At 39.0% G+C, this 18,216-nt stretch overlaps 1 protein-coding gene across 1 annotated transcript in view; it reads right to left on the reverse strand.

The window, feature by feature from the left end:
* Nucleotides 1-51: 51 nt before the first annotated feature.
* LOC145493047 (unconventional myosin-VIIa-like) overlaps nt 52-18,216 on the reverse strand; it is a 51,478-nt gene continuing 33,313 nt past the window's right edge. Inside the window, exons 33-54 of the mRNA XM_081472450.1 lie at nt 17,993-18,166; nt 17,633-17,860; nt 17,076-17,249; nt 16,338-16,582; nt 15,447-15,616; nt 14,930-15,117; nt 13,514-13,732; nt 13,058-13,136; nt 12,497-12,588; nt 12,184-12,245; nt 11,924-11,983; nt 11,671-11,821; nt 11,104-11,157; nt 8,031-8,145; nt 3,482-3,568; nt 3,265-3,371; nt 3,051-3,169; nt 2,624-2,690; nt 2,410-2,526; nt 1,529-1,612; nt 1,079-1,198; nt 52-969 (exon numbers count right to left, since the gene is read on the reverse strand). Coding sequence (XP_081328576.1) covers nt 868-969; nt 1,079-1,198; nt 1,529-1,612; nt 2,410-2,526; nt 2,624-2,690; nt 3,051-3,169; nt 3,265-3,371; nt 3,482-3,568; nt 8,031-8,145; nt 11,104-11,157; nt 11,671-11,821; nt 11,924-11,983; nt 12,184-12,245; nt 12,497-12,588; nt 13,058-13,136; nt 13,514-13,732; nt 14,930-15,117; nt 15,447-15,616; nt 16,338-16,582; nt 17,076-17,249; nt 17,633-17,860; nt 17,993-18,166 — 2,814 coding nt within the window. The 3' untranslated portion in view covers nt 52-867. The remainder of the gene's footprint in view (nt 970-1,078; nt 1,199-1,528; nt 1,613-2,409; nt 2,527-2,623; nt 2,691-3,050; nt 3,170-3,264; nt 3,372-3,481; nt 3,569-8,030; nt 8,146-11,103; nt 11,158-11,670; nt 11,822-11,923; nt 11,984-12,183; nt 12,246-12,496; nt 12,589-13,057; nt 13,137-13,513; nt 13,733-14,929; nt 15,118-15,446; nt 15,617-16,337; nt 16,583-17,075; nt 17,250-17,632; nt 17,861-17,992; nt 18,167-18,216) is intronic.

The following is an 18,216-nucleotide window of genomic DNA, read 5'->3' on the forward strand; positions in this document are numbered from 1 at the left end:
ACAAGAATCGCGTAATATTACTAAAACAAACAACAAAACGACTGCCACAAGTCAATCACAAATAAAATGCAAGTTTTACTGTCAAATACGATATTCACTTGAAAAGGGTTGGTAAAGCATACTGGTTATTATTCAAGAAGTAACCACAATTGCATATCAATTAAGTTTCGTAACTAGCTATATAATTCGAGTTTGGCCAAAAAAGCATCGTGAAGACAAAATAAACCACTAGCAAGGTAACGTGTTATCACCGTTAGACATTAGAGACACCTCAGTACAACAACACGGATTACGTACTAAATCTGTCAACAGTACAGCTGAGTTTACTGAGCATCTGTTGAACCTTTAAATCCTACATGCAGTTTTTATTTACTTTGATAGCGGCAGCTATTTAAGACAGCAGCAATTAATTTTAAATACTTACTCTTAAATACAGTGTCATATGCTACAAAACGTCCCAGGGTTCTCATGAACAATAAGAATCCAAGTTCCGCGACTTATAATATGAATCTATGAAATGCCTGGCATTCCAACGATCGTGAAAATCCTAATTGCATGACCTTGTTGTTCAGGATGTTCCACATCTTGACCTTAAAAACAATATTGAAATGTCATTGCTTGCCCTAGGCCCTGAGAAAATAACAAACCTAACTAAGCTATTTTATCATAAAAGCATTTCTATTCCACAAAAGGCTTAAGAGAAGCTTTACAAGTGTGGAATTAATGACAGCTACAATATGTACCATGTTAATTCACGGAAAACTTGTCAGCATACTCGCTGACAGTAAGGAATTCTCAAATAAATACCTAAAACAGATAATTTACAGCCAAGCACCGTATTATAATTCTGACTTAGTGCTATGGATTTTATTTTTTCACAGCTCTTAGCGTGGCTGGTTTCTTTTGTTTGTTCATTGTGGTCAGCATGAGAGAAATGTACGACGTCAACAAATCGTCCATTTTGTAACCCTGCGGAAATTTAAAAAGATAATTCGATTAAAAGGCACAATATCTTTAACTATTCTAATTAATTTCAATTCAATTCATCTTGATCTTTGTGCAATTGAAGCCATCTTACCAGTGACGTTTCACACAGAAGCCTGCTCCCTTTCACCAGACTTCCAATTGTCATGTGGAAATACGTGTTACCGCTGCTCCAGTTGGAAATTTTGGTGAACGGATAGGTAGCAAGGATATCCTGCCAAACAATAACGGGATAAACTTGAGCAACAAGACCAACATCTGACAACTTAGCGTCTGACCACTTATGCAATCAGTCGTCGGATTAAGGTGATAACTTTCCACTCGAATCCGAAGAAACGAAGGTGTTGCTTTAATTGTTACCTCAAGAAAAACATTATCCCTAATGATCATCAAATATTTCTTTTACGATTCAATGGCACACTGCTGACGCATTTGAAAAATACTTTGGTGTAAAAGAGGATTTATAATGATAACGATTTCCGGGTGATTTGCTATGTTCTCTCATGTATTCATGACGTCATCGTGTTTTGCCTTGTGGGCATACCTTAGTTCGGGGATCAATAAGGTTAACACCATTCTTGTTAATAGCAATCAAAAGATTTTCAGGGAAGTTAGGCTCTGTTGTTTGCTGAAAGACAAAAGGACAAATTGAGATTAACAAATGACTCAGCAGTATTCTAGGGCGGAAATTGTGCTTCTGTAACATGAAGCGATTGGGAGAATTGTTGCCTGTCTAGGTGGGATGCTAGTTACAGCAATTTATAAAGGTATTGTGAGAGTGCGTTGCTCATTAACATAGTACAACGTATGTGATGTTTTACTCAAAGTTAACAATTCAGGTAGCCTGCGAGCAGGCTCTTCGCGTGGCAACCGAAGGGAGAGGAAAGGGGAAGAAGTGCCTGCCCGCACCGCTTTGAATTCTGAATCGGTGCGTCCAAAATTTGGACGCAAAATACTGACTGGCTAAGATTAATACGTTGGCGACCTTATCCAACTGTGATCGGGTTCTGTTTAAGGCCGCTTGTGCCAAAATTTAAGAAAAAATTAATTTCCTTTCATTTTGAATGCAGTGGTTTCCCTGCTAGAAAGAAACGATGTTCCTGCTGTGTTACACAGGACTAGCGAAAAGTCTAGTCACAGCAGGCTCTTCTTTCCTTTCTCCTTTCATATACTTTTTTCTCCACGAAGAGCCTGCTCGCAATTCAGGTAAGGCTACAATTCAGGCAATGCCTGTAGTGGTAGTAGTAATTCAGTAGTGCAAACTAGATGTGCTAGAAGAAGAAACAAACAGCCTGTGTTGATCGTCGTTATCCAGGACTAATGCGTTAACAAGCCAGTTGATAGCGTTCTTCGCGTTTGATTCATTACAAGAAAGCCCGTAATATTGCAACACAACAGTTGTAGTTCACAATTACTTCTTGTTACCTTAACTTCAAAAAACGCTGAGCCGAACGTTGGCCATCTGTAAATGATCCTCAGGAAAGAAACCTTGGCATCATTCTTTGACTTGCCTGCATGTTTATTGAACGCTGCAACTATGGCCTGGCAATAATAAAAAAAAGAGTTCGAGTAATCATACAGAAAGAAATGATTGAATAGAGCTGCAATAACAAACTGAACAGATGCGAGAGTAACAAACCCTCTTCCAATCATCTGGGGACTGGTCTCTACTCAGGTCAGGTGGAATGAGCTCACGTAACATCTTACTGTGCGAATAAAACAAAACAGACAAACTGGAATCTTTGTATCGCTTGTCACTGACTTCTTAGTTGCGGAACAACGTTATAACAAGAAGATATCAGCAAAGACCGGCCGGTAGTTAGGAGAGTTATATATAAAGTTTGAAATTTTACAAATCAAAACAAAGCAACTTCAGTTGACGACTTGCTAGAAAAGGTATATCAAACACTTACTAGAACAACAGCCACAAACAAACAACAAATAAAAAAACTAAGTACTCTCACGTTCGTGGACTTCAAGTAAGCACTTAACTCAATATAACAACGTACTCTTAAACGTCGACGACACTGAACACCATTTAACAAGTGAGGGTTAGTAGTACTTACGGTATGCTGGGGAATTCTCGTTTGTCCTCGCCGAATCGCACCCTGTAGATAAGAGCTGCTAGCTGACTCGCTTCTTCCTTGGTGCATTTATGGTAGCCTCTTAAGTATTTTGGTAACTCCTGAATCAAACACAGGAATTTTGTTAACAAAGGCGACAGCTGTCAAAATACAGCATAAAAGAATTCACGAGAAGATTCCCGAGAAGTCTGCATACCTGGTGATAATGAAATATTGTGTCAGCGGCAACATCCTTTGAAACTACTGTTGTTGACCATAACTTCTTCATAAAGAAAACTTGATAAGTCAAGTTTGGCAGCTGACCTGTAGAGCCAATGCGTGAAAAACTTTACTTTTGAGCAAATGAAGCGTTGAAAACACAAACGAAGATACTATTAACATATGAACTAAAAGTAACAACTAGAAAACTGTACCTTCACGAGTAGGCCTGGCCTTTTTCAGCCACTCCGTTAGATGTCTCACAAAGTCAAAGAAGAAATCTCCTTCAGGAACGCTGATGACTGTAAATATATAGCTTATTGACACCAAGCTCAGGAAATCGAAAGAAACAAGCAGATCTAATATAGAGATTTAGCTAAGCCTAAAGCAGAGCTTCGTCCGGGTTGATCAAAGCCCGATTAAGCTAACGCAGGATAAGTTTTGTAACTTTGCGGTGAGGTTTCTGTTTACATTGTTTGGCCGCGGCCTTCTGTTTTGAGTTTGAATAACCCCAAACTACACAAAACATAAGCTGTGAAAAACATTATTAAACAAGAAAATTTTGTGCTTTAATCCTGCGTTAGCGTTAACTTGCCCCGATTACAACAAGTTAGCCTCGGTTGAGCCTGCGATCCAATCAAAACCAAGACTTGGTCAGCGGTCAACTTCAAAAAACATTTGACCTCAATAAGCTTTAAACTTGAGCCCGCGATATGGTCACGTGATACTGGTCAGCGGATACCTTGTAAGTGTCAATTGACTATAACCAGGAGGGAGAGGTGAACACGTCAGATTTGGCTGACCCTATGATCATGGCCATTATGACGTCGCGGCGAAAGAAGCGCGCAAAATGCACAAAATTTTCGAAAATGGCGTCGTCGCCTCTCGCTGATACAACTTTTTGAGGCAGATTTCTCCAATCATTCCAGCTTCAAATGGTATTGTATTTGGATCTCAAGGAGTGATTATCATTTTTCTTTCTTGAGAGGTAAGTAGATTTTAATTATAACCGAAAAATCTTGCAGAAAGTGTATTTAAAGTGTTACAGTAATCGCTCTCCGTTGGAAATATGAGGCAAAATTTTGACTATTCGCCCTGTAAAATTGCCCTTTTACGTGATCGGTAACGTAAAGAAACGTGTAACTTGGTCACAGAATAGCTTATATGTATGGGAAAACATTGTATCTGAAGATGATTTTGAAGAATCAGCAGTAAAAACGATCAGTCCATTTGAGTATGAAATATCTGCGATCTCGTGCTCGGAGTGTTGCATGTGTATTTCACAAAACTGAAACCTTTTCACATATTCTGCAACGGGCCTAGCGAACAGAAATATTATCCACAATGAAGGAAGTGAGAACTTTCACAAACAAGAACTTAAGCTTAATTATTTAAATAAGACAAAGTCTGCCTACTGCACAACGGTGGTTAAAATGCAGACAGAGGATAACATGCAGACTGCAGACTTTTTAAGAATATTTTATTCCCATTTCCTTTATATAGAGCTTGTGCTCCGTTTAGCCTGAAATATACGGCACAGGTTAGCCGGTGTATGGTTAGCTCGATCTCTCTATAAATGAAAATGGGAATATGATATTCTTAAAAAGCCTGCAGTCTACATTTTACCCATGGTTTGCAGTCTAGTCTTGTAAGACTTTTCTCTTCCTCATAGGCCACTTTCGTGCTGCTTTGACCACAGGCTGGTAGTTCGGAGTATATTCAATTTCCCATAGGGAGCCTCTGCGGAGGAGAGAGTACAAGGCCCCATTTATATGGTCTCGGGTACTGAAGACAACCCTAACAGACCCTTCTGAGGCTACTTTATCAAGTGTTTAATATATGACATGAAGTGGTCCCTCCAGGATTACTTAAGCCTTTCTTCATACTCCAGTGCTCAGTTATCCTTCTTCGTTTGGCTTCCTTTCAGTCATTTGATCAGTGTCGGGTTTTGTGAGTTAATTTTTATTTCTCCATACCATGAGCTGCCCCAGGTAGGCCAGTCATAGTATTTTGACGAAAAAAGGTTATCATGCCTACCAGGATTACCTTGGTTATGTTGCTAAGGGTGACTTGTGTTTCACTTTCTCAACAAAACAGTGAAAGTTAGCTCGTTTAGGGTCACTGGGGCGAGGGCTTTCTTGGTTACCTAAGACCAAATAAGAGGCCTCACTGTCGGCTGCAATTACGTATGCTTATATAGCAAAACTTGAGTTCCAAACTCGGTCACCTTGAGTTTTGAAGTCTGATTTATTTTAATTCCTAAACAATATTGTAACTTTTCTTTAAGTAAGGATCCAAAAATGCTTAATGCAGAGTGATTGTTGTAGTTTGTTTGACATGCTTCAGAAATTTTATTTTTCTTTTTTGTACAGGTGAGGGTGCTGAAAAAATTTCTTTATGTGAAAATCTGAAGACCTCAGTTCAATACATTGATACTGGAAATGAGCTATTTTATGTTTTATAAATTATGTTAGCTCCATGTACATTACCGCCTTGTATCTGCTTGGACGGGACTTAAAAGGTGGATGGGGGTTGGATCATTTAATTGTGACAATTGCATTTTTTAATGGTAAATACATACTTGAGTTCTTGGTGCTGGATCTCATTAGGAAATTTGTCTTTTTGTTTACATTTTCTGTTGAAAAGAGTTAGGGGTGATATGAAAACCAAAGAGGGAAGGGAGGTCATATAAACATTTACTGCAATTTTTGAGTGGTGAATATTATGAGGAGTCTTATTATTTTGATCTTTTTAAACCTTAAGTTATCATCCTCCACTACCTTTGCATGACCATTCAAGCAGGTCCCATTTCTGGCAGTACATGCAACCACCATGGAAAGCTATCTATTTATTGTCAATGTACTGTCAATTAAACATTTAAAACCCAATTCTGTGTGTTATTTGCAGGAAATGCACACTTATCATTCTCTTGAAGCCAAAAATAAACTCATCAATGGAAAAAGCAACAGGGAACCTGGGATGGAAGGAATTGGGGAGAAATCAGGCTTTAAGTTCATGTTTACAAGTACAACCTCTGTGACACTCTTCTCGAGAATATTTCTTTGTAGGTCAGTTTAAGCTTAGTGTAAAATAATTGTTAAAGCTATCTTTGTTCACGTAAGATTTATGATGAAAATTAAAAGCATAAAGTATAAAGAAAAGAATTGATTGTCATTTCAAACTTAGAGGTAGTAAAGCTATTACAGTTTGTCAAGACAGATACTATTTGAAAACAAGGGGTTTGGTTATAATAAGAGATCACTCGATATTGATCTTTCCAGCTTTGTCATAACCTTCTACTGAACTCTTTGTTCTGGCAAAAAGTCATTTTGGCTTAACAAGGTTCTCCTGGTTAAGTTAACTCTTATTGCTAATGGCTTAGCACAGGAAGTATCCCTGTTCATATATCCTTTTCTCTTAATTCACTTGCTGCTTGGAACCAGATTCTATATTTTTTAGGTCTTTCTATATAACATCCTACGCAGTTTTCTTTTACAGTCTATTTAGTCTATACTGAGAAATGAAAAATAAATAGAACCCAAAGTACCAGTTTAGGATACAGTACCTCTCTTGTCAGAAGTTCAGAAGAAGAAACAGCTTTCAACTGCATGCGGACGCCCGAGGAAACAGATCACGCTCCGATCTTATATTTGACGAACATTTTAACATGAAATGAAGCACCTTTCTGGCAAGAGGTCTGGTCCATGTTATTCTGAATATCATCCATTTCATCTAGGTCTCCTGTAGAGTGATTTTATATCATTTTACCGTCTAAAATATCCACACGTCTGCTCGGAGCTGGTTGGCCTCGCAGAAGAAAATGTTATCTTTGACGGTTTTGTGGATAATTTAGCGCAGAAAAATAATTCCTTGGTACATTATTTACTTTCCAACCCAGCATATGACTTGATAGTTCAAATGCCTTTGCAAGGGAGCATTTTCTCATATTTCGAGGGTTTCGAGTATTGATCAGCGGGTCCTCCACGCTATCGTCTACAAAATAATGGGTTTAAACCCACTGATCATTTTTATGCACATGTTAAATGATTCGTTTTCATCACTATTCAAACGTTTTAAACCATATCAAGGTCATGTTTTTGTGTTCGTGTTGTTCATTGTTGGGTTCTCCAGATATCGCCCAAGAAACGGGTGCAAAGCTCCACTTTTCAATCGCGTTTTTAATTGAGCGATCTCGAAATTTTGCATGTTTTTGTGCCTTCTGACTTCTAGTTTTTGAACACCAAAGTATTTTTGGACACAATATTAATAGGTTATCTTATTCCTGCGGTCTGTTGATCGCTTTCTTTCAAATTCTTTGAGCAATCATCGGATGAAAAACTTGTCTGGTGTCATGTTTTAGCGGCCATTGAAACTTCACGGGCCGGCTCACGAGTGACGTCATAATGGCCAAGATCATTGGGCGCGGAATCGCATGGCTGCCCAAGCGAAGTTGACCTCTCCCTCCTGACTATAACATGGATGTCCAATATCAAAGATGTACGCTGTAAACCAAAACTTGGCATTAGCCGGAGTATGGCCGCCATGTTGCGCGACGTCGTTTTTCGTCGTTGGGCGCACACGGCCGCGATACATGCCGCTAGCCATGTTGACCATAAAAAAAGAGTTTCATGGTTTTCTATTTCTATGCATGAATGTGGTTCTCTTCCAATAGTTATGGTGCTCCGCTATAACTGGAATACAAAACTGATACACAATTGTAACCAAGCATATAACGTGACAAAGACAGGTACATCTATTACTTACCTTTATCGGCAATTTTAACAAATAAGCTGAATCCTTCAGAAGACTTCAGTCCCAGGCGCTGCGCAACGACAGCACAAAACTCTTTCGCGCGGGTACTGGAATCTACCTCAAAGGCCTGCCAAGAGAAAAAGAAAAAACGGTCTGAAAATCAAAAAGGAAACTTGCAGCAATGTATGAACTTCAGCAAAGCGGCACAAGAGGCTAACGCATCAAAAAACTCTACATACATCCATTGTGCCGCATAGACTAGTCAGTTCAATTTCCAGTGCTTTCAAAAAGAGCATATTTCGCTCATGCTAAAAAGGGATCATTGTCTAATTCTGCTTAATACTTCACACACGGAATTTGCGATACTCTTCACTGAGCAAATATGTGGAATCTGCACAAAAACTCACAAAGATCATTTTGAATTCTCCATTATTGACTAAGGAAAAACTAATGAACGGTAAAGAGCAGCACTTAAGAGCAGCTTCGCCTAAATATCAACTAGACTTGGAAATAGCGAAAAAATCGAATTTCTTCAAACTCGCCCAGAATGAAGCCCTACGGGCACTAGTTACAAAAATATTGTTTTAAGTTCGATAAATCAAAAATTATTTTTCTGCGCAATTTTTTCGTTTCGATGTCCCAAATCGGCCAAAATCGATCGAAAATGAGCGGCATATTCAGAGGCTCGTAAACTCAAAAGTAAAAATCTTCATAACAAACTGATTGCACGTTGTATTTGTACTTCCTTTCTTGTATATTTAGAGCTAAACAGATCGCGATTTGATTAGAACCAAAATATTTCATGATTTTTCTAAATTAACGACCCAAGACAGCTAAACAAGAGGTCTACATTTAGCCTATTTTCAAATGCTAAAAAGGCGTTCTGGTACACGGCTTTTCCCAAAACGACTTCTTTGGTCTGAAAGAGCATTGTTTCTTCTTCAAATTAGTGAAATAAAATTTTTGGGTAAATAAAATCGCGAGCGCTGAGATAGCGAACTAAATGCAGCACTTCTTCCTGAAAACGTGACCTTTGACCCAAGCGTAACGAAACCGAATACTGCAAGAAAACCCGGAAGAAAAGCAAACGCTTCGTTATTTTGAAACATTTTCAAGTGATATCTCTCCGAAACCATTATTGCAAGAAACTATTTCCAGATATGAAATCTTACAGGGTCAAAGAAGGAGCTAAAGGGCGCATTTTGACACAATAACTTTGTTTGCTGAGAATTGAAGTCAATGACCGTTAACGAATTCCGGTGAAATTTGCGAACTTGAACTATGTTACCCGATACTTACCTGAATATTTATACTGATTTATAGAAGAGTCGTCTTCTTGGATTAACCTTCAAAAGAAGCTGGATCCACATTTGGAAACAAATGTTTAATGTTCCGTGACCTGCCCGCTGCTATAAATTCCATGCACATGCCGACCGCATGTTTGTCGTAAAACGAACTGAACTCCACTGACAGTTTCCATAGGCAACCCCAAAATAAACAATGCCGCAAAATGTAAAGTGAAATTGGCTGTCTTCGGGAACAGTTAGAAGCTAGAGTCAAGATCCATTACCTTTAAAAAGTGCTTGATTTTATTTGTTTGTGTCGACTTTGTTCACGCAGTATTTCTTACTGTCACGTTCGAATACCGCAAATCGGTCACGCGAAAATACTGCAGACCGTGCAGACTTGTTTGAGCCTTTAATTTTGACTCTTTTTTTTGGCGCTAGTTACAAAATGGTGTTCAATATATCTGAAAGTTTGTCATTTATCAACAGGCAGCACAAGCGCAGTATGTGACTTTTGATTCAATAGACAAACGCGTAAAAGACTTTGTATGGGAAACTTACTCAGTCTGCACGGTCTGCAGTGTTTTGGCGTGACTGATACACAGTATTCGAACGTGACAGTAACTACTGAGTGAACGAAGTAAAATCAAGCACTTTTTAAAGGCAATGGAACGTGACTCTAGCTTCTAACTGTTCCCGAAGACAGCCAATTTCACTTTACATTTTGCGGCATTGTGTATTTTGGGGTTGCCTATGGAAACTGTCAGTGGAGTTCAGTTAGTTTTACGACAAACATGCGGTCGGCGTGTGCATGGAATTTATAGCAGCGGGCAGGTCACGGAACATTAACCATTTCTTCTTTTAGAGGTTTCCAAAGCTGGATCCAGCATCTTTTGAAGGCTAATCCAAGAAGACGATTCTGCTATAAATATAAATATTCAGGTAAGTATCGGCTAACATAGTTCAAGTTCGCAAATTTCACTGGAATTCGTTAACGGTCATTGACTTCAATTCTCAGCAAACAAAGTTATTGTGTCAAAATGCGCCCTTTAGCTCCTTCTTTGACCCTGTAAGATTTCATATCTGGAAATAGTTTCTTGCAATAATGGTTTCGGCGAGAAATCACTTGAAAATGTTTCAAAATAACGAAGCGTTTGCTTTTCTTCCGGGTTTTCTTGCAGTATTCGGTTTCGTTACGCTTGGGTCAAAGGTCACGTTTTCAGGAAGAAGTACTGCATTTAGTTCGCTATCTCAGCGCTCGCGATTTTATTTACCCAAAAATTTTATTTCACTAATTTGAAGAAGAAACAATGCTCTTTCAGACCAAAGAAGTCGTTTTGGGAAAAGCCGTGTACCAGAACGCCTTTTTAGCATTTGAAAATAGGCTAAATGTAGACCTCTTGTTTAGCTGTCTTGGGTTGTTACCTTTGAAAATTCGTCAAATATTTTAGTTCTAATCAAATCGCGATCTGTTTAGCTCTAAATATACAAGAAAGGAAGTACAAATACAACGTACAATCAGTTTGTTATGAAGATTTTTACTTTTGAGTTTACGAGCCTCTGAATATGCCGCTCATTTTCGATCGATTTTGGCCGATTTGGGGCATCGAACGAAAAAATTGCGTTAAAAAAATAATTTTTGATTTATCGAACTTAAAACAATATTTTTGTAACTAGTGCCCGTAGGGCTTCATTCTGGGCGAGTTTGAAGAAATTCGATTTTTTCGCTATTTCCAAGTCTAGTTGATATTTAGGCGAAGCTGCTCTTAAATTTCTAATCAGGAAGGAAGCAGTATTACCTGATCACTATCATCGGGAAAGTACACTTTATGGAAAATCTGAGTTGTTTTGTGCTGAAATGGAATTTAGCAATTAGAATTACAGTCGAACTACCAAACAGCAGGACATGGAGTAAGTACATCACATACACCAGACGCTTAGCTTGATTGATTTTATCGACAAAAATCAACCAGCATCATGAGCAAAGGTTCGACATATTTGTTTACGGGGGAGGGGAAGGGTGGCAACATCTAAAAAGGTTTACCGGAAATAAAATATAAAAAGAAAAACGTACTGCCATCCATTCCCATAAACAATCGCGCACCTGGATTAAAAAGATTCTAGATTATCAGGTTTCACTGTAAAAATATCTTTGATATTACCGACAATATGACATTGAAAACAAACATCTAAAACAGAACTACCACACCTAAACACTATGCTACACACTACACTATACGAGCTGTTATTCTTGAGGTTCAGTTGAGATGAGAAAGCTATTAATTTTTGTTACTTATCCTAACTTATGATGTACTTTTAAAAGGGCAATGTACAATTTTTACTTATGTATGAAAACCACAGCCCACCTGTATCGCCTCCACCTCAACTATGTGAGGTGGGTATTTCCGCTGACCGACTCGTATGGTTTTCTGCAGTCTAGAGAGGCAGTCATGAGCTAGTGCCTGTTTACTGGAACATGAGCGGAATACATGGTTCACTTCCCTCATCAGCGACGAACTGAAAACAATACAAACCATGAATACAATATCGCACTGTTTAAAAACACAAGAAAACTATCCCGACTCAGATTTAAAAAGATAATTCATGAAATAAACAAACCTGCAGGCAAAGATACCGGTACAAAGCCACAACAACTCCCAGCCTTTCTCCTCACTTGAGCTGTAAAGTAAGAAGTGTACAAAACACGAAATGAGCTAAAAGACATTCCGAGGCCAAAAAAAAAAAAGATTTATTTAATACAACTCTGGAAAAGAACTGCAAAACACTCTTATAACATAATAGAAGTCGCAAAACTACTCGGAATAACCAGGCAAAGGAACCAAGTTGAAGAAACTGGCACACTGCAGCCGGGTACTTACGGAAGTCTGTTCTCCGTGATTTGTTTGATTAACTGACAGTAAACCTCGTCTCGCAAAGGTTCCTAAGCAAACAAACGACTGAGTCAAACTTGAGTAACAGGTTAATGGGTAACTATCTAGCACTCTCTTTTAATTATTTTATGAAAACAGAATCACGGTTACACGAAATCTACAATGCTTTAATAACGGCACAGTTTGATTACTGCAGCCCAGTCCGAGACTGGTGCAGCTGTTAATTAAGCGACAGAAACTTGAAAATCGTGCCACTAGAGTCAAGCATGTACGGGATGTGGGAAATCTGTCTTCTACTTACGTGGAGAAGAGCTGGTTCAAATATGGCGTCTGTGAGATCTGTTGTTTGGCGAAACCGTTTAGATGGATAATCACCCATGTACTTCATGATAGGTCAGATACGTCAAGGCAGTAATACACTGATCAAAAGATATGACAAACATATGCACAGGGCGATAACACACGACACGGACTCTCTTAGGTGTCAGGCCAGTCACAATAAACCAGCTGCAGGAGCAGGAGTGGCGGATAGGACGACTCTCGCTGGATGGGATGCTAGTCCACCACACGTTACTCCCAGCATTCTGTCAAGTTGCCTCACTAAATCGTTAGTACCCATTTATACTCCTGGCTGGGGAGGGGTACTGTGAACCAAGTAACCATTAGTTTTGACTACGTTGTATCTGGTTGATAACTTGGCATGTGATAAGTAAGAGCGTGTTGAACAGGTTTTATGAACACAGAGCTTAGCGAACACAAAACTAAAGAAAACTCGTTACTCTCAGAGAGTCAACTGAAATCTTCTCAGGTTACAATAATCATAAATGAATAACTATCCTATTCTATGTTATTTGAAGGATATCCAAGAAGATCTGTGCGGCCTTCTGAGCAAGTTCCTCCTGACCTGCCAGTCGCTTTAAAAGTGGCTGCTTGATAGGATCCTGAAAACAATAACAGACTAAGAAAAAAACTCGCAATATGGTTCACTCATGATATTTATTCTGTATATCCGTAACCCTCTCTCTGGTGCCGAGGGTAAACAGTCGAGACGCCTGAGGACTGATTATTGTGGCAAGTAACCAAGAGCAGAACATAGCGGTCATTTTAAACCCTTGGAGGATTCAACTCAACACCTCAAAAAATGATGACACTGTTGTTTAGATGTCTTCATAAAATACATCACAAGAAACAGGACAACAGTTTGAAAATTCCCAAACAAAGCAATGTCTTTTTTTCTTCGCACAGTTATTGATAACCGCTCTTTATGAATTAAAATTAGACAGGTGCAAAGAACTAAGTGTAAACTGAGCTAAAATACCTTGGTAAAAGCCCATGGTATGTTCTTGTCTCTTCTCTTGACTTGTGACTGCAATGCTTTGCTCAATGTTCTCTTAGGGGGTGGTAGAAAGTGCTCGATGGAATATTCCTCTAAAGTGTAAGGCTTTTCAAACGTTTCAACCTCCTCTGGGTAAATAGCTGTGTGAGTTGTGGCGATGATCTTTTCCGAACTTTCCAGAGACTGATCATTGAATAACGCCTGTTAAAATGCGTTTACGAATCAGTGAATGTTGCTGTAAAAATATCACAAAAAAAACTTATCGCACTTATTAAAGGTGTGTTACCAACGCAGAAGATATTGCAATTTCTCCGTGGAAGATACAATGATAGATATTTGAAGTGAACTTACGCCAGAGTTGTAGAACCAAATGTACTTTCTATGAGAACAAGGAAATCCAGCAAGGATCGCTGAATGCATTTTTTTGGACTTCATCACAACAATCTGCTCTAAGATCCCTCGGTTTTCAATAATTTTGAGATTTTGCCAAAGAAATATTGATTATTTTGTAAACAAACTAGCGTTGTAGTTAGTCATCACCCGCTGTGAAGCGATGCGTTAAATAATTCGTGCACGAAACAAAATCACAAATGTGAAAGTGTGAGAAGTGTACCACAATATGATCAACAAATAGTTCAGCTTTAACAAAAGTTCGTTTCACCCAGTGATAAGCTCTTCCAAATTTACCACATCATGGATCTTGGAAAAGAAAAAGTCAATCTGTTTAACTCATGTAAATAATAAATGAGAAACGTCTTATAAAATAGAGACGACCAATTACATAAGTAATTAAAAGTCTCGTTCAACACAAAGTGCTTGAGGATAGGGTGATATGGTTTGACGCGTTACTCAAGACTCAACCAAACAGCAGGACATGGAGTAAGTACATCACATACACCAGACGCTTAGCTTGATTGATTTTATCGACAAAAATCAACCAGCATCATGAGCAAAGGTTCGACATATTTGTTTACGGGGGAGGGGAAGGGTGGCAACATCTAAAAAGGTTTACCGGAAATAAAATATAAAAAGAAAAACGTACTGCCATCCATTCCCATAAACAATCGCGCACCTGGATTAAAAAGATTCTAGATTATCAGGTTTCACTGTAAAAATATCTTTGATATTACCGACAATATGACATTGAAAACAAACATCTAAAACAGAACTACCACACCTAAACACTATGCTACACACTACACTATACGAGCTGTTATTCTTGAGGTTCAGTTGAGATGAGAAAGCTATTAATTTTTAGCAATGTAGAGCCTGAGATAAGTGTATGAACACTCCCAAAGAAAAATAATTTACAAGTTTAAAAAGCCAACATTGTTTGGACATGCTTTCTTTGTTTTATTCCTAACAATGATATCGTCATGTACGCTGCAGTCAGCTTACCAGGGTATCAGATGATGGTTTAGCAATGGTGGGCAGTACATAAACACATTCAGCCGGAAAGTCTCCTTTCCTTCCGGTCCTTTCACAGATTCCAGAACACCATCCAGAGTTCAGAACTGTCTCTCCTGTGTCACTCTCAAGAATGATCAAATCACCTTTCTTGAAACTCAGGAATGATGAGCTCTCAGCTGAAAACAAACAAACAAACTGCTGTGTATTAAAGTGGCCATGTCTTACTACCTTAACTGATTTTGTATCGACTTGTGTAAGGTGGTCACGTCAAAACTATTTAGACGATTATGTCGCAATTGTTGCTCAGATTCAATGAAACTTGATGACACTTCAAAAAAATCGTTTGCAAGGAAAGCAAAATAAAGGAATAAAATTAAATAACTGATAAGATTAAGCCAAAGTTGATTTTAATTGGGCAGAGAAAAATGAGGTCAAGGTCAATAACTATGACAACAAGGTCATTCTCACTGGGGAGGGGACGGAGATAAAAGCACTACATCCCCACCTGGACTCTGATAGTCAACCATTGCCACGACATATTTGGATCTTTTTCTTAATCCCTCAAGGAAGAACTGTACCAGCTCTTGGATGTCATCAGAGTTAGCTGACGTGAAAGTGTATTCGTCTCCTTTGACTGTGGTAAGTGTAAAACTTGAGCTCTCTGACTTCAAGGTCCTGCCACACACACACAACAATTGTCTGTTGGATACTGAAAAACTTCGTCAAACAATTCTCTTTTATAATTAACTGAAATGTAGTTAAGACACGTTTCAAATCATCACGTCATAGAACAATAAGAAAACATTTTCCGTTACATTCAAAAAAATGTTTCGAGAGAAACTATCTGTTAAATTAGTAATGACCCTAACTGTTACCCTTGTGATAGAATAACTCACAAAACTAGAATAATGATACACAGCAAAAAAAAAGGAACAATGTACAGGTGAAAGGAAACAACAACTAGAGGCTGGTAAGCCTGTGATCTCTGGAGACTCTCAGTTATGGTCGTCATAAATAAATTACAATGTTTAGAGAGGAAGCCACATCAGTCTTAGCTGGTTTTCATCCGGGTCCTCTATCCTGGTCGAACTGGAATTTACAAATGTTGGTTTTTGTGAAGGGAGGAAAACCGGAGAACCCAGAGAGAAACCCTCCAAGCAAGGCTAGAATCAACAAAAAACTCAGCTCACAAATGGCACTGGGCCTTAATCGAACCCAGGCCACATTGGTGGGAGGCGAGTGCTCTCACCACTGCACCATCCCTGCTCCCCTAAATAAGTAAGTAATATGAGCATCAAATCCTTTACAGTGTCAATTCGTGAATAATCAACAGATATGAAAGTGTGTAGTACTGTAATGATGTTAGAAAACAGCTTTAGGAGGTGATATTATTTACCTTATGCTTGTGACAGTAGTGATCTCGGGAAACTGAAGATCAAGCAGCACATGTTCTTGATCATCAACAACATAAACTCCAGTCCAGTTCACTGCTACTATCACGTCATTCTGTGGCAGACTGGGGCCTGAAAACTGGTAAGCTTCATAAAATCGAGAGAACAACAGTGGCCACTTATAACGAGCGTAGTTGACAATATCTTCTTTGACGCTCTGAGGATTAATCTTCTCAGCCGTGTAGTATCCCTGTTAAACGGTACACATACAATATCAAACACAAGCACCTTGGTACATGAATGGAATTCCCAGCCTCTCTCCAATGTCTTCACGTATTCTCTCACTTCAATCTCTCTCTACGCATTGCACGCTCTCTTCTTTTCTCTTCAAGTATCCGCAATCTCCCTCTACGTATTCACACTTCCCCCAATCTCTCTCCACGAATTCACACTCCCCCAATCTCTCTCCACGAATTCACACTCCCCCAATCTCTCTCCACGAATTCACACTCCCCCAATCTCTCTCCACGAATTCACACTCCCCCAATCTCTCTCTACGAATTCATACTTTCCTCAACATCCCTTCTTGTATCCATACTTTACCCAACTCTCTTTTGAACGTCGCGTATGCACATTGTACTGGAGACGCACGTTAAATGAAATGTTTTGCAGTCTAGGTTAAACAAAAAAAGGAAAAAGACTTAGTGATGCTAACTTAAAATGTGTTTGTTGGTGTAACGTACCTTTTTATGGCAGTTCATTACAAGGTGAGCCCACTTCTCTAACCCTACCCTACCCCCCTGCAGCTGACTCTCAGGGAGGTAAGAGGGCAGTAGGTTGAGTAGTCTGTCTGGTAGCATTTCCTTACCATACTCAACATAGTACTGCTTAGCAGCCACGTCTGCCAAATCTTCATCCTGTAAACAAGGTGGAAAGTTCTTGTGTTAATACATTACGCTAAACTAAAAACCAAAGGAAACAAACAAAAACAAAACAAAAAATGTGTCTTCAAGAAAACGAGATCAGCATTGTGGTGGTAAATATAAAGCTGGTCTCCATTTGATTTGGTCTCTGAAATGAATGAGCTGGATAGACCTGACCCAATGAGCTGCTGTTACAGAGTGCAAGTCGCGTGTCCTTATAAATATAACAACAGCCACATAATTATAACTAAAAGTAAGAAGTTTGCCTGCCCTGAAGCTGACTGCAGGGTCTCCAAATACAGCAACAAGATACAAGACAGAGACGAGATTAAGCCCGCACCATGCCATAACTACAGTGACGTGAGATGTGACCTCACCTTATCACAGCGATATTCCCCAAACTTAACTCCTCTGACCACCTGTTGGTAAATAAGATTTGTGCCTATTTGATCCACGGTAGGATCGTGCCATGGAGAGAAGATTTCTTTCCTAAAGAACAATCGCCATGGTGCGTTCATCTCCTTCGCTCCTTTCTCTTTAGCGTACTGTTCACACTGTGAAATGGCATCCATAACGTGATCACTTCCACTACCGAGACTTGACACCTACAGTAAGAACAAGTCCAGTAAGGTTGTAAGTATCATACCCCAAAGTGATCTGGAATAACGCCAATCAGTAAGATATGTATTATTGTGAAGTTTTCCAAACTTGCCTGTTGAGCCGTGTAGAACACTTACCTTGTCAAAGAGTGCAATGTACAGTGAAAATCCAAACTGATCTGTGAGTGAGATCTTGTCAGCCAGCTGACTGCACAGTTCCTTTGCTGTTGTAGCGGAGTCCGCTAGAAGAGTCTTTGTTGTTCCATCCATGAATGTTATTGGCAACATCAGAGGCTTCTTGGATTTAGTAGCCTGGTCAATTGGAACACATCAAATAAGTTTTAAAAAAGAAACATTGAATG

The sequence above is a fragment of the Orbicella franksi genome, chromosome 7, assembly GCF_964199315.1.
Source record: "Orbicella franksi chromosome 7, jaOrbFran1.1, whole genome shotgun sequence".
NCBI classification, from domain to species: Eukaryota; Metazoa; Cnidaria; class Anthozoa; order Scleractinia; family Merulinidae; genus Orbicella; species Orbicella franksi.